General features: G+C 27.4%; 1 protein-coding gene across 3 annotated transcripts in view; it reads right to left on the bottom strand.

The window, feature by feature from the left end:
* Positions 1-26,743, bottom strand: part of Vha100-1 (V-type ATPase subunit a family protein Vha100-1) — an 89,186-nt gene that overhangs the window by 55,262 nt on the left and 7,181 nt on the right. The window contains exons 3-5 of one of the 3 annotated variants that reach the window (XM_067262897.1): positions 24,767-24,864; positions 24,568-24,696; positions 7,880-7,989 (exon numbers count right to left, since the gene is read on the bottom strand). In XM_067262897.1, coding sequence (XP_067118998.1) covers positions 7,880-7,989; positions 24,568-24,696; positions 24,767-24,864 — 337 coding nt within the window. Of the gene's footprint in view, positions 1-7,879; positions 7,990-24,567; positions 24,697-24,766; positions 24,865-26,743 lie in introns of those variants that run through there. The other 2 variants (XM_067262895.1, XM_067262896.1) reach the window with 2 other exon arrangements.

The following is a 26,743-nucleotide window of genomic DNA, read 5'->3' as shown; positions in this document are numbered from 1 at the left end:
GTGCATATTTGAATGCAACTTTGTGTCAAAATTTCAAAGCAATTGGCGAAGAACTTTTGGAGATTAGGAACAAACAAACATGTACATTTTTATTTATATAGGTTATTAACACGTTAACTGCCACCTGTAATATGATATTTTGCGTTTTATCAGGCTAACTGTAATATGATATTTTCCATCTTTTCAGGCCACAATGAGAAAATTTGATATTTAATATTTTATTATGATATAAATAAAAGGGTCATTATATAACAGTCGGTAGAGTGAAGATAAAAAAAATATATCAGGTTACAACAGATGACTGGCCATCGTATGGCCTGAAACCGGAGACTATAAGACCATGAAATATTTAATATTAATTACTTTATTATGTAACAAAAGAGAATAATTAAACTAGTTTTCGATATTTTTTTCCTTTTAACTATTCACTATTAGATATAAAATAGCTTTTTATTAAAAAAACTACGACCGCCGGCCGTCAGACCACTTCTGAGGCCATACGACGGCAGGCAGTCGGAAACAAACTTCATAGACATCCGCGAGAGGCCACCACTAGGATGTAAAACAACGTCTTACGAAGCCAGGATAATTTAACCTTGAGTGAAACTACATTGGTTATTACGACCACAGGCGGTCGTATGGCTCTGTACGGCCTTGACTAGAACGACCGCCGGCGCGTCGGATGGCTCTGTACGGCCTTGACTAGTACGACCGCCGGCGTGTCGTATGGCAGTTAACGTGTTAATTTTAAAAGTAACCATAAAATGTGGTTGTGTTTCATTCATGTTGGGTTTGACAAAGGGGTTCATGTTGGGGTGCTAATGGCAGGATGCATAGCAGTTGCCATGTGTGTAAATAGAGATCATGGATTTTGATATCAATCAGATATCACAGTTAGGAAAACATTGTTGCTTTAAAACAAAATTTAAGAAAGCGATCCGATAAATTTATACCAGTAAGAAGTTTGTGATGAATTGTTAAAGAATTATACAGATGGTCACACACTCACAGTTTTATTACAACAAATTAACAATTATTAGATTTACAAAGGCAAAACAATTGCAATTTTGAATTTCATTGTGAGAAGTTATTATGCAATTAATTAAACTCAAAGAAACTTTAAATTCTGAGAATAAGACAGCAAAAATTATCATCTTTAGAATCAAATTCATAAATTATAAACTAATAGCAAGGTTGAGGCTGAAGTTTTAAATGCAAAAATGTGTACATGGGACGTTCAGCACCGCTTTCCTGTAAGCGTAGAAGTTTGACAATGGTGTTTGGAAAGTCAGTGGAATCATGCTCGACATTCCAAATGCCATTGTCAAACTTCTAGGCTTACAGGAAAGAGGCGATGAACATCCAACATACACGTTTTCGTGTTTAAAACTTCGGCCTCCACTTCGCTGTTATTTGACACTTAATTTTCACTATTTAGCATTATTATGCAAATCAGTTTCAAAATATTAATGCTAAATCATGTTTCATGCTTAGTGTTTTTTTTCATTAGTTGACATTTATTTTACGATAAACTAAAAAATGCTCTATTTTTCTTAGACGTCAAAAACCATTTTATGAAGCCAACGACTGTTTTTTCAAGTATCAAATTTATAAGCAAAAACATTAAATTAAAAGATCAAATTTCAGAAAATTTTCAAAAAATATTTGTGGTCAAACTTGAAAAAAAAATTGTTAATTTATAAGTTCAACAAGGTTTTCTATAGAATATATATAAACATTTTTATGAAATGACAGAAATGAAAATATAAGTTTATGAATGAGTTAAGTGCCTTAATATACAGGTAACCCCATATAACACGGGAGTTACATTCCAAAAAATTACCGTGTTATGCGAATCCGTGTTATACGAAACAAAGAACTAGTGTGAAAAGGGGGGTTAGGTTCCAAAAATTAAAAAACATGCTATTATATTTTCATAATTAAGATAAATATCTTTATTAAAATTTTCTGAAGAAGTGATACATATTAATATAAATTAAACAATGTTTTCGTCGTCATCACTAAGCACTATTAACCGAAAATATTTAATCTACGTAATGGTCCCAACGGTTCAATGCTTAAAAACCAGTGATGGAATAAGGAAAAAACATTTGGCAACACTAAAAGCAGAAGCGTCGAGATCTGGCAACATTGAGAAAAGTTTCGATAAGGACCACGTGTATCGACAGAAGGTGGGAAAAGAAAATTTACATACTGTACTTAAGTACTAATAATTCACGAAAATTATGCATGAAAATCTGATAGTACGAAAAATGTCAAATGAGGTATCTTCCGCACTTAAAAGCTTTATCACGTGTATTGAACGGGGATTTCCCTATTTTCAAATTAGATAAAGTTCGCTTTTAATAGTTTTTATTACATTTCATGTTGTACGAGGGTTTTACCCAATACTCGAACCGTGTCAGAGTGAATTTGTGCTATATAAGTGCCATGTTATATGCAGGTTACCTGTACTTTTATATTATTCAAAAAACTTTTGTTAAAAACATAACTTATTCAATTTATAAGAATCAGAAATGTGGGTTGTGGATAACTGGACTAATCTTTTTAATTTGACTATAATAAGAACAGTACAGAAGAAACATGTAAAATTCTAAATATTTTTTTATGAAATTGTTTTATATATATAACACTCTCTACAAAAAAATGAATAAATCTATTAATTATTTTATTATTTACTGTAACTCAGGATTTGCATCATTAGTACCTCAAAAGCAAATCAAGACTTAACCTTATTAAAATTGAAACAAATTAATACTAACAATAAACTCAGCTCTTCAAGAAAATATGATTTTTTACTCCTTTGAACATACTTGTAATCTGCTTATGTCCATTAATCTTTGTTAATGAAACACCATAATTAATCAATATAAATATTAAACATTGGTTTTAAAGTGTAGGAAATATGTTGTATCCTATTATTACTATTTCCTTTACATTAAACTTATAATCAACTCGAATTATAATGAAAGTTCAGGAACAGAACTCAATCATAAATTGGAAACTATCTACATATAAAATTGGAATAATAATTTTAGTTTGATAATAAAATTTAACTTAAAACTTTTACAAATCGAACAAACATAATTTTGTTTGATTTGTATCAGATATCATTATTAATTAAAATCATTAAAAAAATGTGCAAGAATAAAATAAAATAAACAAATTCATTATAAAATTCTATAAAAACTTGTATGTTTGATATCGAATCTGCAATTATATTGAAAGCAATATAAAAATAAAATCAATAAAATGACACAAAAGTAAATGATTAAAGTGAAATATTGAATAATTTCTCATCAGCAAAATATAAATACAGGCATATCCCACTAAACATCATCATGACTAATGCTTTCCATGAAGAACATATGTTGGTTTTTAACACTCAAACTTAATAGAACAAAATTTGTTCTATTAAGTTTGATAGATATTAAATATCTATCAATACAATATTTTTGAGTTCACACTGGAAAAACCTGTATTGAGATTTTCAAATGTAAATATAAAATTTTTAACAAAACAATGTGCAGTAAAACTCCAATCTCAACATATTTGGTAGAATGTCATGATAGCATATATACATACTCATTACAAAAAATATAAGCTAAATTAAGTGTTAAAAACCAAATTTGACTCAAAAATCACATTTTAATTACAAGTACTCAATTAAAGTGTGAATCAAGGAATCCAATTGATTTTTGTCTATTGTCTCCAGTGTAATTGGTTTTAGACAATATATATCTGCAATTGGCCTCATATTTTTTACCTATAACCAACATGTAGATATTTTGAAAAATGCACTGAAGATCAGCAAATGCAATATTTATGTTTATGATATGGTATATGAACTATACATGTTACTGCATACAAAACAACTGTTTGTTAATAATAATAATAATAATATTGTTTGTACGGTAATCAGGAAGCAATGTGTTTTATATCCTGACATGACAGTTTGTTACTTATATATAGATGTTTTAATTGTGTTTTAATTATATTTTATAAAATTGGTTAGCAGTTTTGTGGGAGTGGCCTTGTAATGCATTATAATTTTCCCCATTTAAAATAATGGAAAATAGCCTTATAGTTATCATTTTCATGTAGAATGTCTGGTCTTCAGAAATGAATTATGAAGAAGCTGATAATATGAAAATACAGCTTAAAATGCTTATTTACCTAAAAATAATGGTAATAGCAGACAAAACTCTGATTACAATAAGTTTTATAATTGCCTTAATCAGAATAATTTCAAAGAAATACCAATTCTATTGTATTTCTTTGAAATTTCAGGCTTTTAAGACCTGGCCATTTAAGTATTATGATCAATACTTCCTAAATTTGTTTTATTGAATGGGTTTAAATTTAAGAGATTCATTAGGCCAAAAATCCTTTCAAAACACTTTAGTGTTTATTTTCAAAGAGTTTTAACTTCATTAAATTAAAGTATACATGGAAAGCTGTTCAAGCACTCAAATCTAATTATTCTTCAGGAACACAGTCAAACATAGTAATATTAAACAAATGAACTTAAGAGAAGCATTTTTTCACTCAGCATTTAAAAACACTGAGTAAAAGAAAGGACTGCTAGACAGATGCATAACAAAGAAGTCAAACAATCAATAACAGAGTTAAATTCTTAGTTTTTTCAATATAAATTATTCAATTTTTTATGAAAAAGTTCTATACCAAGCATATTGTCTTGAGTCAAAACCAAAACTGTGCCCTTTTTCAATTGGGTAATTGCCTGTATTGTCTGCTCTGAGCACTATCGCTGATGATATGTCTAATTCAAACATGTTTGGAACATGCAGTCAATGCAGCCAATCATAAAGTAAATACTATGATTGTAAATAAAGTAAATACTATTGGATATATAACATAAAGTGGAGTAGAGTGCATCAACCAAGGAAATGAAAACTCATTATCCAATGTTTGGCATATATTGTATGATTGACTACATTTTATGTTGTTATATATTTACAAGAAATGTAATAAGATGATGTTAAAAATCACATACAAATGTGTGAAAGAACAAATTTAATTTAATTATAATATACACACCACTCCACACCAGAATATATGTACAACAGATACAGAACCAATTTCCAGTACATACAATAGAAAAATGAACACTGCACAAACATTTTCCATCTCCTTCCGAGTTCTCCTTCAGGTACGACTGAATGATTACCTGATAGAACATTATCAGAACTAATACCTATTTGTAAAAATTTTTAAAACAACGTAATTCAAATGACTGTTTAAAACTATAAATATAAATTTAATGCTACATAAGCATTGTCATGTGCATAACAATCATTCAATTAACGACTATAATGTTATGTCTAACAGGGCCTGTCAGGCTCTATTAATTAAATTTGGAGTACTTTTGATTAAGACATTGCAACCTTCATCAGAAATGTTTATTTCATTTTGAACATTTGTAATGAAGGTTGCAATGTTGCAATTAAAAGTACTTAAAAGTTTAATTTTGTTCATTTATATGTTTGCGTGATTTTTAACATCCACTTCAAATTAGGGCATTTCTTGTTTACTATTTGTGGTATACACATCTACCGATTTTCATTACACAAAACAACTTCTTCAGAAAATCACTGGGAAGGATAAACAACCCACCAGAACCTTTTTGTATCCCAGTAATTGATGAAGATCATGAATATGATCAAAAATATTAGTTTTAACTAAAATTTATTTTTACTGGGATAAAAAAAGGTTCTAGTGGGTCGTTTCATTACATATTGATCCAAAAACATTTAGATCTTTAAATACTTCGGTTTGTACCTAGATATATTAATTTCTATTTGATTTAGATCTTATTTTATTGTTATATTATTTCATTATACATTATTTTTTCTATTATTGATTGATTTATTTACCATACTTTCAGATCTGTATATATAACCATTTAAATTTTTGTATTATGTCCCATTTGTTTAATTTTGTTAAATTTCTAAAGTATCAAGTGCGTAAAGATTTTCTAGAAAGCTAAAGTTTTTCAATATTAACTTGAAAATAATAAATAATTATTACATAAACTGCTAAACAATGAAGGTTTCTGTTAGCATTTGACAAATATTCAAAACACATTATGTAAACAGATATATTAAAAAATTATTGTTTTAAATATTTGGACTACAAATATCAAGTCCAAACAGTGTTTTTAATATTAACATCAACATAAATAAATTAACTGTAATATTTTAAACACATATATTTTTATGATGAGAAGGCATCCAAATTGATGTTGGATGCATACAAAAAAGAAACTAGAAATGAACTAGATAAAAAATATTGTAACCATAATTTGCAGTTACTTTTGGTTTCAAATAAAATATTTCTAAGTTCACTTAACTTTGAATAACAAATTTTTATTAAAAAAAAAAAATAATAATAATACAGTCGACTCCGCATAAGTCGACACCGTAGGTTAATTAGTCAGCTTTCTGTGGTCCCGGCCGACTTACGTAGGCAATAATGTTATTAATGTTGAAAAACTCGGTTTACTCGACATCGTTTAACTCGTCACAACTGGATAAATCAACATACTTTTTCTGTTTCACACTTTTTAGAATTCTGATAAGTCGACTCCCCCCCTGAAAAATGAGTTGACACCGTACAGTAAGCTGTGTGGTGTGAACTCATTTTTCAGGGGGTGAGTCGACTTATCGGAATTCTAAAAAGTGTGAAACAGAAAAAGTATGTTGATTTATCCAGTTGTGACGAGTTAAACGATGTCGAGTAAACCGAGTTTTTTAACATTAATAACATTATTGCCTATGTAAGTCGGCCGGACCACAGAAAATTGACTAATTAACCTACGGTGACGAGTTATCCAGGTGTCAACTTATGTGGAGTCAACTGTAATAATAAAATAGCCAAAAAAGATAAAAATAAAAATTAGAATCCTTATGTAAATAACATTAATTCAGATGCCTTCTTATCATTAATAAAAATATTGAAATTAAACAAATATCAAAAATTTAATTATTGAATAGTTTATCTCTCATTGTAATAATGTTTTATATTGTCTTTATGCTACAAAAATAAAAATAAATTAATTTTATCTAAAATGTACAACACTGCATGTGAAAACCTGAATATAAAAAGAATTATATAATCTTCAAGGACAGTCATCCTATTTATTATCAGTGTTAAACAATGACTGACAATAATAATCAGTTATTATCTATATACTTCAGCACAAAAAATATTTCATTCAGATTTTACATAGATTTAAAACTAACCAAATGTCGAAATTCTATCGGGCTAGTTTAAGGCTAATTACTAAATAAATTACTCAAGCAATTTGACTTTAGAGGGAGGCGTTAGGCGCCATCTCGTATTAACATTAATAATTATAATTTTTAATTAATTAATTTAAATAATTTAGAACCGCTGGGAGAAAAAAAATCGGCCCGGAGCGGGACTTGAACCCACAACATTTCGGCATTTGGTTGGTGTTTAGCTTTTATATATCGGGTTTAGAGATGATGTTTATAGATTTAAAACTACTGAAATCAAAGTAAACAAAATTCAAGTGTGTTACCAAAAATAAACACACATGCACAAATTTTACTAATAGTTATCTTAATTAGTATTTTGCATTAAATAATAAAATTAAATTAAATAATTCTAAATATAATAAAATAATATATTCTAAAATTGTTTTAAAAATTTTTGTGCTTAAAAATTGTTCAGCTGTGCAAAATTTTATATCTGCAAATTTCTTTTTAAATTAAAAAAAAAAAAAAAAAAACAGTGCTGCCACCATGAAGTGTGCTCAATTACTTTTCTATCCCCTTATTATAAATTTAATGATTGCATATATTTAGCTCACCCTAGATTAAAGGCCTGTCCACCTGCTCGTAAGCCCTCTTCACCTAAGAGAGTTATACTTTCTTCCTGAATACCAGGGTCATGTATCTGTGCACGATGTTGAAATTCTGCCTGTTAAACAGATTTTATTCACTACATATCATGCAAGTGAATCTAAAGAAAGGTGAAGATATATCAACATGCACTAAAATGGCATGCATATATATATATACTAAAACAAAAGTAGTCAGTAAAATTATTAAAAATAAAAACAAATAGAATCTTAATAATGTGGATCATGTAAATATTTGGATAACACACACTTGCAACTGAAAAATACATAGAATATTGTGAAAAAATTAAAAATTTATTTATTTTAAAAATCTAAGTATTCTCATTACACATAAACACAGTGATATCTTCAAATATAAACCCTAAAATAGTTTTTTTTTATAATAATATAACAAAAAACATAAAAGAAAAATTAGTTTTGTGAAACAAAGATTTCAAACATAATAAATTTATAATATCCCACTGATTATTAAATTATCTTATTTTATGACTGTTTTTACATTATTATATTAATTAATAAGGTTAATGTTACCTATGGTTCCAAAATGGCGGCTGGTCTCTGATTCCAGCAAATAGAAGAAAGGAAAGCGGGGACGCACATTCTAACCTAACCTATTCTAATGATTTTGTTGGTAATAATTATGGTAATTTATTAGAATAGGTTAGGTTAGGTTAGAACGTGCGTCCCCACTGTTTCCTTTCTTCTATTTGCCGGAATCAGAGACGAGCCGCCATTTTGGAACCATACGTAACATTAACCATTAATAATTGTACAGATTTTTCACTGGAGATTAAGTCACTATTTCTTAACTTTAAAAATTAATTTAATTTCTACAAATAACTAACATAAGAATGTCTAGAAAAAGGTTAGCACAGATCAAATCTGAATTTGAAACTCACACAAGCTAAAACTGTTACCAATGGTAGGTAAAGCTCTTTTCCAAAGGTATAAATGATATAGAACTATTGTATTATCACAATAACTATGTTTTGTTATTACATATATTAATATGCTTATACAATAGAATCCTGATTATTCCAGTTAATATGGACCAATACTACTTTCGATAACTGAAAACTCATATAAAATAGACAGAGGCTATTTTGGAATAAAAATTATAATATATAAGATTTATATAATATCATTTCTAAGCCTCTTTTTATGCCTTAGTGAATTTAATCATATAAAAGAACATTTTTTACATTTATACATTTAAAATAAAATAAAATAAAATTCACTGCTGGGACAATAATTATAATTTTGAAAAAATTTACAAAATTTCTTATGGACGAATTATACAAGTGTCTTTCTTCATTTTCTCTGGTGGCGACCTTTATCTGGAGGCTACTTCCAGATAAAGGTCGGCTCTGCTGTAAGATTTTTTATTCCTGTTGGTGTAAGTAGGGAGAAAAGGAAGAAGGACACTCATAGAATTCATCCATAAAAAATTTTGTAAATTTTTTCAAAATTATTTTTGTACATTTATTGTACAGCTTTACATTTTAGGAATAAAAAACGTGTATTATCAAACTCCTCCATATTGAGCGGATGGTTCCTGGATACACAATTAGATCAGAAATAAACCGATATCAACTTTTTCCTCTATTTCTTAAACATCTATTAAAATTTTACTTTCAGATTCTAAATACTGAAGATGATAATATAAAATTTCTGTTTCTCGTAATGGCAAATCAAAGAAAAATCTCAGCCAATAATTACTGAAGACTGAAGCCAAAAGACTGAATTCAATGAGATAATTCAATCTTGTGGCATTTCAAATTTGTTACTTAACTCAAATGAAGACAACTGTAAATATGCTTACTCTTTAATGATGAACAATGCCTTGTCACAACAATGCTAAAGACCAAGACTCTATATTAAACTCAACATATCACCATTGGTATCTGAATATGTTACACATTCCATCTCAATCGTGCATTGCTATGGTAGATACCAACATAAATGTAAAGCGTATGCTACTCCAGATGCGGCTTAATTATAGTTCACTACATTGACTAATTATAGTATACATTGACTTCGCTAGGGAGTGTTATTGGTGCAAATCTCGGCCTTTTTCTCTATATCATATACTCACAGTGTGCTTAGTCATTGAAGATGCTCAACGTAAATTTCAAATAAAGGAAACTTTTGTATCTACTCACAAACTAAATTTTAGATCCAGTCTTGACAATTTATCGAGAAGTAGTATGTTTAAGATCTACAATTTTTTCGTCTATATAACTAAAATGTTGAAAAATCAATTATAATATCTAAAGAAGTATTGTTGTAACTCAAGTTGTTTATATACAAAATGATGCACTAGTTGAGACCAACATGATAAACGTTCAGAGATTTTTTTTGTATATCGAAGACCTATGTAACTAATCTTGCACCAAAGTTAAAATCAAATTGTAATATTAATTACTAGTTCCCCCTGTAACAAGGTAACCTTATTACAATAAAGTGATTGATTGATTGATAAAAAATGTGTATTATCGTAGTTATATTTTAATATGAATGATTTCTCTCACATTGAAGTAAAATGATAAAAAGTAACTGAAACAAATCATTTTGTAATACATTTTTATCATTTTAAACTTCTTTTAAAAGTTTTTAGATTTTTGTTTTATAGTATCAATAGTTCCTCCCTTCTTTGCCACAATGTTCAGCATTCACCTTAGCATCAATTTGCATAGACAGTCTGAACCAAAAATGTCAGCCTCCATTCCTCACAATCTGGCCACCCACAACATGGGACTGTGTAAACCTGCAGTGTGCATGGAAGAAATCTTCTTAGTGCCCACAGTGCAGAAAGTTAAAAAAAATATAAGCAAATATTTATTGTGACATTGTCACAATGCCAGGCTGCAATTTTTAGTCAAATTTTAAATTATTTAATTAAAAATATATGCTCTCCATCTCAAATTAGGAGTGTCTTGCCCCTGTACATCATACTTTTCCTGTTAGCAATAGAGTCATGCCAGTCATCTAACTAACTTCTTTCAGGGAAAATTTTTGAATTTAAATTTTGTGACTTCCAGTTTGCATTGGAAATTTGTATATAGTTAATCAGGACCTCCTGTCCTAATCTTTCCATATATGATTTTGGTTTTCATCTATGTAACTCCATTCTCCAGATTAAGGAAAGACAGACAGATGGACGGCAGTGGGAATTTATAGGTTTACAATTTTTTCAAATTGTAGCTCAATCAGCTTCAGCCACTTGCTCACTAAGTCAAGGTTAAAAGTATTACAGTATTTACAAGTTCAGTGCTCAATGCATATTCATGACCAAACTTTCATGAATTACATGGAAACTGTTTATTTACTTACAAGCTTGCCTCAATAATGTTGAACCTCGGTTAAGTGAGTCTCGGATAATCAAGGTTTTACTATAATTAATTATATTTAATGTTTAAATTCATAACTGAATCATTTTGTTATAATTTTTTCAAGACATATTTTAAACCAGAATTGATTAACTTTTTAGGTTATATATCACTTCTACATTTAAGTAAATGGATTAATCTAATTTAAAACCTGTTAAATACAGTATAAGCTGCTCTAAAAGAAACCCAGCTTATATTTAACAGTTTTCTATTGTTACAATATAGGATGCTTTTTTTTGCTTCAAAAATGTAACATAGTTACTGATAGTTCTGAAGTACAATTAAAATCATTCCAAAAATATTTTTAAAATTTTAAACTATTGCTTCTTAGTTAATAAATAGTTGTAAACTCTATTTAAGCATTAAACTGAACAAGTCAGAACTATTTCAAGTTTATATTTAAATATAATCTTGAAATAGTCTGTGTATAATCTGATTGTTCGCTTTGATATGTAATACAGGATATAGTTTGTATGTGTTTCATTAAAAACTGAATCAACTTGATAATTATTTTCTTTTTATTCTTATAAAAAAAAATATATAAACAAACTATTTTTAAGATCCAAAACCACTTAATTTTAGAAATGTTTTTGGAAATTTTGGTTTCTCACTCCTAACTACTTTAAATATAAAATTTGTTACACTTATACAGTATATAATAACAAATTTTATATCTAAATTTCAAAATTTGAAAAAATTAACATAGTGCGCACACAAACTTTAATAGTTTAGACCTATTAAAAATGATTAGATTCTACATGCAAAACATTACATACACTATACTTTTAACTCAGAAATACAACCAAGTATTGTAATATTTACTTAAGCTTTTATCATGAAATCATATTTTATCATCACTTGAGATCAGATAAAGAGAAAAAAACATAGACAGCTAAATCCAGTGTACAGTACATATGATTAACTTACAAAAAACCTGAAAATTATTATACTGATTCCAAGTTTAGGTCATTATTTCTTTGTTTCAATGGTTGTTAGAACAATATTAAATTCATCATCATCAGAGAAGTGAGAGGGACTATGTCCTCAGATTATTACAGCAGATACATAAACATATGTTAAAATAATCCTGGAAACATATTTGGGTTAAATATGATTTGGACCACATTTCTTATTTACTACATCTTGTTCCTAAATTTAATTAGTTTTACATCTTGTTAATTATTTCTGTTAATAATAATAATAATAATAATATAAATTAACTTATAATGTTTAATCTTAAAATTTAAATTATATTGGTGCTTATTACTTAAAAGTTTATTGATTTAATATTTTGCACCTTATTCTGAATACTGCATATAGTACAACAGCACAAAACACCAGGTGGTGTGAAATAACATACTCCAAGAACCTATATCCGGTGTGATGAAAAAACAAAAGAAAAAGTTCACCATTAATGTTTTCAAACTGCGTGAGTTCTTCATCAAGTGTTCCTTTCATTTACCGATTGCTCCGTCCCATCAGAAACTTCGTTTTACACTTGAGGAAGAACTCACAGCAGTTCGAAAACGTTTGTAGTGAACTTTTTCTTCTGTTTTTTTCGTCACACCGGATATAGGTTCTCGGGGTACATTACTGCATATAGTATTTGTAATTATCTATATACATTAGATTTCTGAATAACCAAGACCTATGTAACTGAGGATCTGCATTATCTAAGATGAATTGTGGAAGAACATTTTGTCACATAGTACCTGAAACAAATACAGTTTGTTTCGGGTATCTGAATACAATACTGAAAAGGAACTTAAGCAGTTTTAAAAAACATGTATTCTAATAATTTCTCACAATATAAATTTTGAAAAAATTAAAGAAATTTTAACTGTAATCATAATAAATATAACTAAGTTAACATGGTTACAAAAATTTTAAAAGTTTTATTGTATGTTTAATAACTAGGCCTAACCCAAAAATACTTTAGAGTACATCAGTCTAATCAAACATACTTAAAATTTTTGATTTTCTGTATATCCTTCATCCACATTATCTTGAATAATCAGGACTACTGTATTTAAATGCATGATAAGTTTAAATACTGTTATACAATTCTTAAAATTTTTGAGAGTGATATTCCAAATATTTATATATAACATTTCATATAAAAGTTGATACTGGCCTAAGTTTGGTAGAAAATGTTTCTAATAGTTTACAAGATATCAAGATTTACCAAATTTGAAGAACAATAGAACATTAGAAAAAAGAAGAATGCTTATTTATGTCAATGCAAAATACAAAATTATTATTATTATACAAATATATATTGATAAATCATCAGTAGTTTATCATCAAATTAACTATGTCAAGAGTATACAAACTGTGGAGTGCACCCCAAACAAGGGATGCAAAAATACTTATGGGAGCACAGGACTTTCCCATTTTCAGTACTCTATTTATAATAAAATAAATGTATGGAAGACTCCACTTATTGTAATTATGGATGTGGTTATCAGTCATTTAATGTTATATTTCTGGACCTACTAATAAGTTAAAATAAACTTATAAAATTTTGCTTATTGTAATCAGAGACGGCACAATTTAGAAGTTTCACAGTATTTGCACTTTATACATCTATGTGCAATAGACCTATATTTTAATACTAAATATACTTTGGAAGAAAAAAAGGCATGCTTTGTGTATTTGTTTACAAGAAACAAATGTATGTACGTTGTTTGATAACAAATAAAACATTTTAGGGCCAAAATTTTCTTATCAAATTTACTTTTTATTTTATTTAAATATAATAATTTAAAAATCTACACACTTTTCTTTAATAATTTACTTATTGAAGTTTAATCGTTTTGATATAATATTAATTTTTTATTCTGACTGTGGCCCTTCTAGAGTTGATTAATCCCCAAAAGTTGATTTTTAACCTGTGTTTCTCTTGAAATGTTCTGTGGACCCAAGAGGGCCACATGGCCCCAAGTTGAGAAACACTGTTCTAGCCTATTCTGTAAATATAAAAGAAACTAATGAATGATGCTTGTCCATTGTCAATGCAACTTTATCATATGCTGTAATCAAAATTTGGTCTTAAAAGCAAGGAATGTTCCTTGTTTTCAAGACCAAGTTAGATCTGATTGCAACCAGGACCATTTTGTAGAACTGATCTGACATTGAATCATAGTTTGAAGCTGCATGCATAATGTATGATGTCCTTTTTTCTGTGCCTCTTCCTTTTTTAGACTTTGGCACTGCTAAATGCTAACCTACATCATTATGCTCATAATGGATGGACATAATCATGAGCATGATGATAAACAATGTTCAGGTCAAAAATTCAAACATGGATTATATAACACATATTTAAATTCTTAAACTCTTTTCCCTGTAATCAAGATAGAAACAGCTTTGTCCCTAACAAAGAATTTAATCTTTCAGAATACTGAAATAATCTTAAGAATGTATGATTTGGTATTTAATTATTTATATTGTATTTTCTCAATTATTATTTTAGATGGAATAACAATTTTGATAGATGACTCCATCAGAACAACTGAAATTTATCAGTCTCAAAACTGTAGACAGCTAGATAGACATCCCATCATTGATAAGAATAGAGAACAACAAAACTATTAATATTTGTAAGTATTTCTAGTAAGCTTTTACAGTTTCAGAATTATCATTTATTTCATTAATCACATTGTCCTTGTATTCATCACCAATTACGAGAAGATCAGAAAAAAGTCATTAGTTTGAAATTCACTTGTGACATCAATCAACAACTTCAAAACAAATACATAATTAATTACTTCAATCTTAAGACTGGTCATTGAAAATATAACAAAATTTAACTTCACTTTACACTCTGTTTCTAAATACAATAAAAAAAATATATATATCAAGCTATGATCAAGGATGTCACCATATAAGTACTTACATAGCTTCAAAGGATACTATCATTATCACAGCTTAAATAAATGAGGAAACAAAACCAGCTTAAATTTTATAACAGTTCAAACAATAATAATGGAAAAATCTTGGCAGCCTCACAAATATAGACAAGATATTTTGAAAGAAAAAGAATTCGATCGTTTTCTTTTTAAATATATGCTATTTGAATTTGTTTTAAGAAATGTATATTAAATGCAAAAGGCCAAAATTACATAAATGACAAATAAAAGCATTTCATAAAAATGACTGCAGAACTTAGAATTGCTGAAAAATGTTAGAGATTAAAGAATATAAAGAAAGAAAGATATTTTTATATACTTAAAATGCAGTTCTTTTTGATTAAATTCTTTAACAGACTAGAAGGAAACCATTTGATAAAGAAATGTTCAAACCAAAAGATAAAATAAACTCATACCACACTAAACAAATAACTTTAAATTAATCCATCAATATTAATTTTAAAAGATTAGTAATATCATAATCAGATCAAATAAATGACAATCACTGTCAATACGTAAGAATTACACCTAAAAGAAATATCTTCTTGAAATATGTCATTATAGTAATAACTGAGTAATAACTATAGTATATGGGAACAATGTTTCAATTTTTATTATTTATAATAAATAGGAATCAAAATTTTTAAAATCTTACAAAAAATAGAATTTTAAAATTTAAATTAGAAGAGAATTTAGGAAAACTAAAACATAAATTATTAAAAAAAAAAAAAAATTTGAAATAAAATGTAATTTTTTTTTTGTTCTCTCAAAGTTAAGAATATCAATTAATTCATACAAGTAATGTTTAAAACTTACTTCCTCCAAAATTTCCTTTTTCTAAATGAAAAATGTTATGTTAATTTTTAAAAATACAGGTATACCTCGTCTTACGTCGGTAATTGGTTCCAGGAGAGGAAACGTAAGTCGAATTTACTTGTGTAGTTACGACATAAGTCGTAACTACACAAGTTACGCACTACACAAGTGCTCATTATTGGCGTTTCCTCCATTATTGAGGAAACGCCAATAATGAGCACTTGAAGACTGCTAAATAAGACAACAACACAGAAACACAAATGTTTTCATGTTTCGTTCTCTAGGATTTATGATGATTATATTAACATTTACTGTAAATATACATATTTTAATATGATTTTATGTGCTTTTAACGCTTTTCTAGTGATATTACGACTTCAATGTTTGTAGCGGATGGATTTAAAGTCGAATAAACTGACTTAACCCGGGAGGGGTCGCATGACCCATTCTGACCCGCACCCCCTATTTCATGATCGACTGAATCGTTAATAATTAAGTTTTACCAATGTGACTCACAGTAGCTTCCTAAATTTATTGTTATTATCGGAACATATCGCCGTTACTCAGTTTTTCAGAATGCGTTAAGAGATAATTGCTCTTTGGGGTCATGGTGACCCGCAGCGACCCTTGACGTCTGCGTAAATTTGTATTATTAATGTAATGTAAATAAAATAAATATAATTTTTTAAAATCATAAAGTGACATACCTTTTCTATGATAAAAATAACTTCTATCATCACTAATTGTTTCATGTTTTTTTAAATAGTTAAAATTTTTCAGATACTTATAAAAATTTTCCCCAAAATTTAATATGTAAATTCGAATGTTAATAAATAATTAACTAAGGCTTACAAAGTAAACATATATATTTATTAAATTACTAAACAGAATGAAAAATAATATTTAAAAGAAAAAAGTGAAAAAAGTTGAACTGTTAAGAAAAAAATTAATATCTAAAATGCGGATCGAAATGACCCGCAGCGACCTCTATAGGACCTTTGCAACCTCACCCGGGTTAAACTTGATTTTTATTTTTCCATATACTTTTTTGACAAATGACGTATAATCGGGAACAACGTAACTCGAGAGCGACGTAACTCAAGATATACCTGTATAACCTTTTTTAAATTAAAGAATTAAGAAATGAATAAATTCTCTAAAGTTTACTTCAATTTTAATTAATTAATGAGTCAATTCTTGGATTTCAAAAAAATTTATTTAAACGAGCAAAGGAAACAAAATAACTGATTTATTTTTTTTGGAGAACATGTAAGTAAATCTTTCAAAACCTGTAAAGATTTTTAATTTAAAAATTCCTAGTAATCATATTTTTGATATGATAAGAAAGTTAATTAGTATAAGACATTCTCCTCAGACGATTGTACTTTCACCACTTTGGATGTGAACACTTTTTCCATCCATTGCGGCTTATTAATCCATTTACATATCTATCATCTTTTTGGATGTGTATATTATTAATATTAATATACCCATACATTTTTTTCTCATCTTAGAATGAGTGATATTAGTCATATCACCAATATAACTAGATAATATAAAAATTCCAGATGAAATATTTTAAAAAGTTATTGTAAAGATTTCAACCATATTGTATCACCTATCATAGTTTAACATGTTCAGCTACTATATTTCTATGATACAATACACTATAAGTCATAGCCAGCATTGCTGTTGTTTCAATACTATATACTAATTTTAACTATTTCTCAAAACTTACTTTTAGAATATCATTAAAATTAATATTCATTCATAATAGTATCTTAATAGATATTATATATTATAGAATATTACAAATATTTTTGAAGTAGAATATACATATATATATATATATTCATTAATTAATTAATATAAATCATCATATTATGAATTTGTTAATAAAATTTAATACACTGAATTACATTATTTAAAATTTTAACATGTAAAAGAATTATATAAACTTATTTTTTTCAAGCCTTAAAATGGCTTGATAAGATAAAATTCATCGCTCATATATAATATCCTGATATTATTTGAATCAGTTTTAAAATTATAAAAATCACTTTTTAAAGTCAGTCAATAAGCAAAATAAAAAAATTAAAATTACCATATATTTTCACAGATAAGACGACCTTCAGATAAGATGAGGTATAAATTTTCATCGAAGTTTTATAGTTTTAGCTTATATCTGTCCTATAAGACCCCCCCCAAACTATCAACGGCCTATGAATCATTTAGTTTAGATCAGCGATCATCATCTGAGTAATAATGCTATATAGTGTATACGGAATTATGTCCTATTCATAATTTTTCGAATGAACAAATTTTATTTTCTGCCATGCGATTGTTGCAAACATTCACACTGATTTGGGCATTTCAGGTAATGACCTTGACTATTCACAAAAACATCCTATGGGCTATGACATACTCTACTCTCTACTAGTACTAGTATTAGTCTAATTATGGTTTGTCTGTATTTTTATAATGGTTTTAATTTATATAAATTTCAATCTAACTTTCTTTTGTATTTGTCCTATAAGACCACCTCAGATTTTGGGGGCTTTTTTTATTATTCAACTATCGTCTTATCTACAGAAATATACGGTATATTGAAAAAAATTGAAAACTAAAATATTTAATTTTTTTTCATCATTTTAGGTTACATTAAAGCGTACTTTAGTTAATTTGTCTTTTAGGTCAAATTTTGATGTTAATTAATTAAAATTATCTTCAGTGTTTTATCCAAAATTTAAGCTTAAAAAAATTTATTTCTTAAGTTTAGTTATAAATTCACTTCTGCCTATAATTCAAAATTTTCAACTTTTATTAGTAATTTGATAATCTTCCATTTTCAATTATTTTTATATTATTTATATTTACTTTAGATGAACTTTATGACTGTAATTTGGTTAATTAATATATTACAGATAATGAAATTTGGACTAAAGTTCTAGCTGAAAGTTAATCCAGCATTAATCATTTAGCTACAATAATTCAGGCTTGGTTGTCTATTATATGTATTTTACATTGTAAAATTTTCTTTCTGAATAAAAATACTTAACATTCTCTTACAAAGATACATTTCAATTATTTATTCCCATTAGCAAATGCCATATTAATAAATACGAATGGACAGAAAATATCTATATAATATAGTGTTCTACAAAAAAAAATTTTAGTTACTTGATCTACAATGTTAGTCAGCTACTATTGAAAACTTCATTACAAATCTCAGTGACAATGACAACAAAATAATACTTATGCTATAATCCTCAATTAAATACTATTCCAAGTATTCTTAACTTTAAAAATTAATAACTGTAAATAAAATAATAAATACTTTTAGCTGGTTGGAGGAAATATTTAGCTGGTCAATCAACCAGATAAAACAAAACAGGCTTGAGAATACTATGTATTTTTTTTTAAAGTACATCTGTATCTGTTGATTGTCTTCTACAGGAATTAAATAAGATGCATCTGTAAGACTCAGGATTAACAGGGGGGTATTTTTTTACAAAAAATCTAATGGTGTGATTTAAAATTGCCAAATTGGTGCCCCTAGCAGACAAAATTCAAGTTAATACTTATTTTGCTTAGTAAACAATATAACAAACTTTGCAAACATCTATTCCCTTGTAATAACCACTAATTGTTGCAAGACAGAAAATATTTTATATCATATATCCTTCTCATAACATCTGAGATGCCCTTTTGATTTAAAAACACAGAATTTTCTGTTTGGTTGAGTTGTGCTGTATTGATTAATAAGTTTCAAGGACAAACATTAACTGTTGCTATCTTAAACTAGAATCTTACTTTTCCCACAAACAACTCGAACTCTATAAAATGTTTAAGAGTTAGAAAAGTCTGAAATGTTTTTGTTTATGCTCCTGCTATAAAAACACTGAATGCTCAATAAAAATGTTAATTATTCCTATGTTCATTTACCTCTCCAAGAATCTCTGATTACACATTGATAAAGAATACTAAGCTATTTACCCAATTCTTATGCAACTTTGTTAATCAGTGAACATGTTTAATAAAAGTTTGATTGTTTTTTATCCCAGTTAACCTTGAATATTTCTGTTAGTAGTACATATTTCTCAACTCCTCAGTTACAAAAATTTATCTGTACATACAGCTAGGTCTCAATTAATACAAGTTCAAATAACATGATATTTGACTTAGTGCAAATCATATAATGATACCAGGTCATATTTAATATGAATAAAAATTCAGTTAACATGAGACTAGCACATTTACAGATTACTGTTATAATTTGAAAATTGAAATATTTCTACTTCAGTCTGTACTTATTAATTTTTGGATGTGCATTTGCTGCTACTTGCTGTAATGTATGTTAGTTTCCATGTTGCCTGAAGTGCTCTTTAAAATGGACAAAAGGAAGATTCCTTCAGATAAAAACACACTTTTTTGCATTCATAATTACAATAGAACAAAAATTTGATGTGATTGAATTAAACATGGTCATAGCAATTCTGAAACAGGATGAGATGTTGGAATGTTTGAATCTGTAGTACAAAATATTATAAAAGAAATAAAAGGAAAAGCAAAAGAAAATAATTATTTTAGATTTATGTGGCATGCAAACATCTACAAGAAAAAGAAGCATTACAATGATAGAAATGGAGAATCTTTTAATTGTGTGGATTGAGGATTATAATCAAAACACATTCACCTTAGCAGAGTAACTATTCAGACAAAAAGCTTTAAGTTTGTTTAAGAGACTAAAAGAAAAAATAATGAAATAAAAGAAACATTTAATGGAAGTTTTGGATAATTTGATTGGTTTAAAACTTAAGTTCAGCTGTGTAATGTTAAAATTATCAGTAAAGTGGCCAGTGCAGATGAGAAAACAGCATCTAAATATCCTGATGTTTTAAAAACATAACTAAAGATGGTCAGTGGCGTAGCATGGGTGTCAGCCACCCGGGGCCGAGGAAAATTTTATCGCCCCCTTATTTAGGCATTTTTACAAGATATTATTATTTATTGTGAAATTTTGCTACCCCCTAGAGGTGCCGCCCGGAATGGGCCGCCGCTGCCGCCCCCACTACACTACGCCACTGAAGATGGTAGATACACTGACAAACAAATATCTAATGTGGATGAAACCAGATTATTCTGGAAAACAATGCCTTCCAGAACACATTTCCAAGAAAGTAAAAACTCAACTTGGATTTAGTATCTAAAACTTGCCTCACGTTTTGATTAGAAGAAAGTGCTCAAGGAAATTTTAAATTGAAATCAATGCTTGTATATCATTCTCCACAACGATGTGGAGAATGATATAACCATAATTCACTTCCAGTTATTTTGTGATCAATAAGAAAGTACAGATGAACCAAATAATATTCAATGACTGCTTTTCAAACTATTTTTTGCCCAGTTGTTGAAAAATATTGCAAAAAAGCAACATTACATTTAAAGCACTAATGATTCTAGATAATGCTCCAAGTTATCCAATTACAAATCTCAATTGAAGTGTGCAAATTTAGTGAGATGTGGAAAAAGCAATATGCATCTATCAGCATATGTATGAAGATTTAAAAAAAAGAGAAAAACCATTCACAGCCTATGCTGATACAATATTTCAAAAAGATTTTTACTATCTTTTGAATGTTCATCAGCAAAGTTGACCTTTTGAGAATGAAATTTAGAATTTTTTTGTTTTCATTTTACTTTCTATAACTACTTTGTGACAATAAATTTAAATTATAAATATGTTCATTTTATCCCTTACTGTAATATTGTCAATAAATACACAAAAACTTATATTTAAAATTTTTTTATTGCTTATTTCTGTTGAACTGAAACCAATTACCATATTTTACACATAATTATAACTTTGATTAGTAAGAATTTGAATGATTCAACTACTTCATGAAATTCATTACCCACATTAATTGAGACCTAGCTATATTTATTTTTATGCAAGTTTAATCAAAATTAAATTTTTCATTCCATTATTTAAAAAAACAGAGCATATTTCTTCTTAAACAAAAAAGTAAATACAAGTAATTACACAAGCATTATTAATTCAAAAAATTCAATTATGCAATTTTTATATTAAATTATAAATAGAGTTATTAATAATTTATATACAAACCATTTGCTAATTTGTTTATATTTTTACTATATAAAACATTTCAAGTAAAATCTTTTTGTATTCAGTACATCAAACATTTCAATTTTTAATTATGTTCTTGTTTAGAATGACTGTCATCATATTATCATAATTCTTCATTAAATATATTTTAATAAAATATAACTGCAAAGTCTATTCTAAGTTTTCCTTTTGCCCATTAAACAACTTAACACAATATAATATTTATTTAAAATGCTTTATTTTCCTTTTCATTTCTTGTTATAAAAGTTAGAAAAGTTAACAATTATAACAATCTTTTTCTTTAATTAATTTGTTTTCATATTCATTTTGTTTTCTATTTTATAAACAGACAATTTGTATTATATCTTGTCATAAAACTTAATCATTTTACACCATTTTAAAAAAGTAGATATTTAATTCCTTTTCTAAAATGGTGAAAAATGATTAAGAGATTTTATGACGAAATTACATGATGTAATACAAAATTGGCCATTTACAAAATAGAAAATGAAATGAATGTTAAAACTAATTAAAGAAAAAAATTGCTTTACTTGCTAATTCTAACAAGAAGTGAAAAAGAAAAATAATGTATTAAATAAATATTATACTTTTTAGTAATATGAAAAAAAAATTAAATATTTAAAACAGTGAAAGCTAAATGTAGCAAAAAACGGCAACTGATAAAAAAAGAATTTGTAAAGAGAGACTAGAGACAAGCAGAAAATGTCTCCAAAATCCATTTTCCAAAATAAAAAAAATATAATTTAGTTTGTGTTTGTGGGTTAGTTTAAAGAAACTATTGTATAAGTTTATTCAACAATACAAAAAGGAAGTGAGTGAAAAATAAAGATGTAAGGAATAACTTAACTACAGAGTACTTAATTTACTCTGTATATTAATTTGACCTTCATTTTTTAACAGCAGTGCAAATTCACAAACATTTCATAAGATATAACATAGTATCTCTGATATTGTAAACTTATCAGAAACTAGAAACATCTTATCATTTGTATTCACAAATTGCATCATAGTATTTACTACAATGCAAAAGAACTGGAAACAAAAGTATGTCTGATGACCTCTTCAATTTTAATATTGCCAATGAGAAAGTAATTTCTTATTGATGTATTTTCAGAATTTTCTCATTCTCAAATGACTGCAATGTCTCAGATAAAAAGACAGACAATCTTTGTTTTTAACAATAGAAAGTTTAACTAATATTTAATTGTTAATATCATAATTTAGAAAATTTTTAATCTTTGACTGAAACAAATAATTAATTTTCTTATTAAACGTGGAAGAATCGTTTTTAAGAATCAGAAATCATGAAGAGATTTTCTGGATTCTGATTAATTGTCTCATCACTAGAAAAAGTGCTTTGGACTTCAAACAATTTGAAATTTGAAGAGCCTCCTGGAATGAATTAAATTCAAAGTATAAGGCACCACTGTACTTTAAATTGTATACAAATATTACTTTGTAATAAATTATTAATATAAAACAGATTTCTACACTGTAGACTACACTCTAGTTTAAAAACTTCAAACAAACATTTACAATAAATAACAAAGAATAAATCACATCACATTCTTAACAATGTATCTAATACTTCTGCAAATTATAAAATTGGTTGAACAATGTTAATGACATCATGAAAACATGTTTAGGCTTTCTGCTAAAGGAGATGTTGGTATGACAGTAGCTATTCACAAAATGCAATTATCTTGACACTCAAGATGCTTTTCAAAAATGTCTACATGTGATTCTAACATTCTAATCAATAGTATTTGTTATATAACTTGAGAATTTTCCACCTATTGTTTTCTTAATGATGACGTTCCAAATATTTAATACATAAATATAAATTTTACTTACATAAACTTGGCCAAAAACATTGTATCAAGATATATATATTCTATTGAAGTTTTGGGTATTAAATACCAAAAGAGATATTCTATTGGAAATACATTAAGATGATGTTAAACTGGAATGCCTGTATTGTAATTTATAAAATTTTTTACCCTAATTAAAAAAATATTTTAAAATTATATAAATATATTTATTGGGCCAAAAAAAAACAAAAAAGAAAATAGAATTGACTTATATTTTATTAAAACAGTGATTAAAAAACTTTTTAAATAAATAATCAAATTATGCTACAACAGCACTGAAGTAAGAAAACAAATGTCATTAAAAATGAAAAGTTTGATCTACTGAAGAGAAAAAAAAACTTTAGAAATGTTTTATTATGATAAAAATGTTGCAACTTCTTTAGAATAAGTCAGTAAAATAGCTTCTATGATTATATGATGGATGGAAACAAAGATGATTTTATCATATTTAATGTAATTTATTATTATTATTAAGCTATTCTAACCTATTAACTATACTTACCTCATCAAAAAAGGCCTGAGTCTTACGTAAAATATGCTTTAATTCAGTCAATTCTAAATATGTTTTCTTAAGTGCCTCTGCATTAGTATTAACTTCTTTTAATTCGTTTTCTAATTTTTCAAATTTTGCCTATTTCAAAAAAGGAAAATTATTATTATTAGTCATTTAAAAAACAAAAATATTAAAAAATAAAACTTACTTCCATATCTATCATTTCTCTTGGCTGTGGTGCCTCTGGATTATCACCAATATCAAACATAGGTATTCCATCTTTCTTAATTTCTTTTTCAAGGAATCCTATTATTATAAAATCTTATATATTATGAAGATATTGCAGTATTTAAACAATCTATTAATATTTTTAATTATTTTTATTTATGATATAATGATTACACTTAATATAATTAATAAGTTACTATATTAATAATATATTACATGAATTTGAAAGCTCAAGTTTTCTTGGTAAAATTAACAAATTTAGAAAATTTCAATACCAAATTTGGTTAATGTTACCCTTGGTGCCAAGATGACGGCTCGTCTCTGATTCCAGCAAGGAAACAGTGGGACGCACGTTCTAACCTAACCTAACAACCTATTCTAATAATTTGGTTGCTAATAATTATGGTAATTTATTAGAATAGGTTAGGTTAGGTTAGAACGTGCATCCCACTGTTTCCTTGCTGTAATCAGAGGCAAGCCGCAATCTTGGCACCAAGGGTAACATTAACCCCAAATTTGAGTGGTAGCCAATTCAAACAGCCAAACATAGTGAAAAACATTCAAAAAAGTTTATTTTCCATTTGCAAAATATATTTTGAGATTAGTGAAATGCCTTTCAAATGTAACTAATGTAACCATTCTTGTTTTCCAAGAAATTTTAATACATTAAAACATTTGACTACTATGATGTTTCATTAAATGCTAACTTATATATTTCAAACTACTTCAACATTATTTTCATAATGTCAAAAATTTACAAATTTTGGTTTATTTAATTGTATTTTCATTATATTTTGTTTCATTTAGTAAAATTAATACTTATAATATCACTTAATAATTCAAAAAGTTCAGATTAATTTAATATTTCTATTCTGGTAAAAATATTAAACTACACATTTTTAATTTTATAATTTCATGAGGATAACCTGTGGATTACCTGTACTTAACAACCAATTTGAAAGCAGATGCAGTTTACGCAATGACGTAAGTTATCAGAAAATTTTAACTTGCATTTAAAAACTCATCAAACAGCATATCATTTTTTTCAACTTATTTCACATTTTTTAAATACTCTTTATATCTTTTGTGAAATGCAAACGTTAATCTGCCGATTGCAATTTATCCTAAAATTACCGAATGACATTTATGCTGTTCTCTTCTATTCACTTTCTGCATGTTAATCCATGCTTTATATTGATATTCTTAAATATTCCTATTTGAATTTATCTTGAAACTTGATAAGTAGTCAGTACTTATCAAGTTATATATAGTCAGTCTGTAACATTTTTACTTGAGAGAAGTCACTGTTGTGACTCCTGAAAACACTGCTTCTTTTCTCCTTATAGAAGTCATGTAGTTCTACAGTTTCAAATTAGTAACAGGTTAATTTATTAAATAACTACTCACCACACCAAAATTACTTAAAATAACTACGCACACAGAACTATTCATGATGTGATAATGACACATCGAAAAAAACAGGAAAAAACAAACATTTTCGAACCCCTTATGGGCTCTGCATCAGGTTCTTAACTGTTCCTAGATGGATATTCGATTAACAATTAACGAAAGTCATTTAAATAACAGTTCAATCATAAGTTTGAAACAATTTACAAAAAACTAGGTCGTGCATGCACAACAAGTCAATCTGTTCGGATACTACGAGCTGCTAGAGCATGTTGTGAATCAACTCTTGCCAAGCCTCAGCATGCTCTAGCCCAGTGATTCCCAACCCAGGGTACGCAATAGGTTGTTTAGGGGTACAGAAAATAGTTATTATGGCAGAAAAAATAATATATTATGGTATCATAAATTAATAGTATTAAAAAATTATTAGGTAAAAAATGTTCTTTGCAACAATCACAGACTTTATTATACATTTCAAAATGCAAAAATAGAAATAAAAACTTATGCTGCCAATTGTACAATGCAACAGATCAATAAATGTTGCACAGTC

This window comes from Centruroides vittatus, unplaced genomic scaffold (genome assembly GCF_030686945.1).
Source record: "Centruroides vittatus isolate TY-2023 unplaced genomic scaffold, ASM3068694v2 contig_1634, whole genome shotgun sequence".
NCBI lineage: Eukaryota > Metazoa > Arthropoda > Arachnida > Scorpiones > Buthidae > Centruroides > Centruroides vittatus.
The sequence above is the reverse complement of the archived record's forward strand: the minus strand, read 5'-3'. Positions and strand labels throughout refer to the sequence as shown.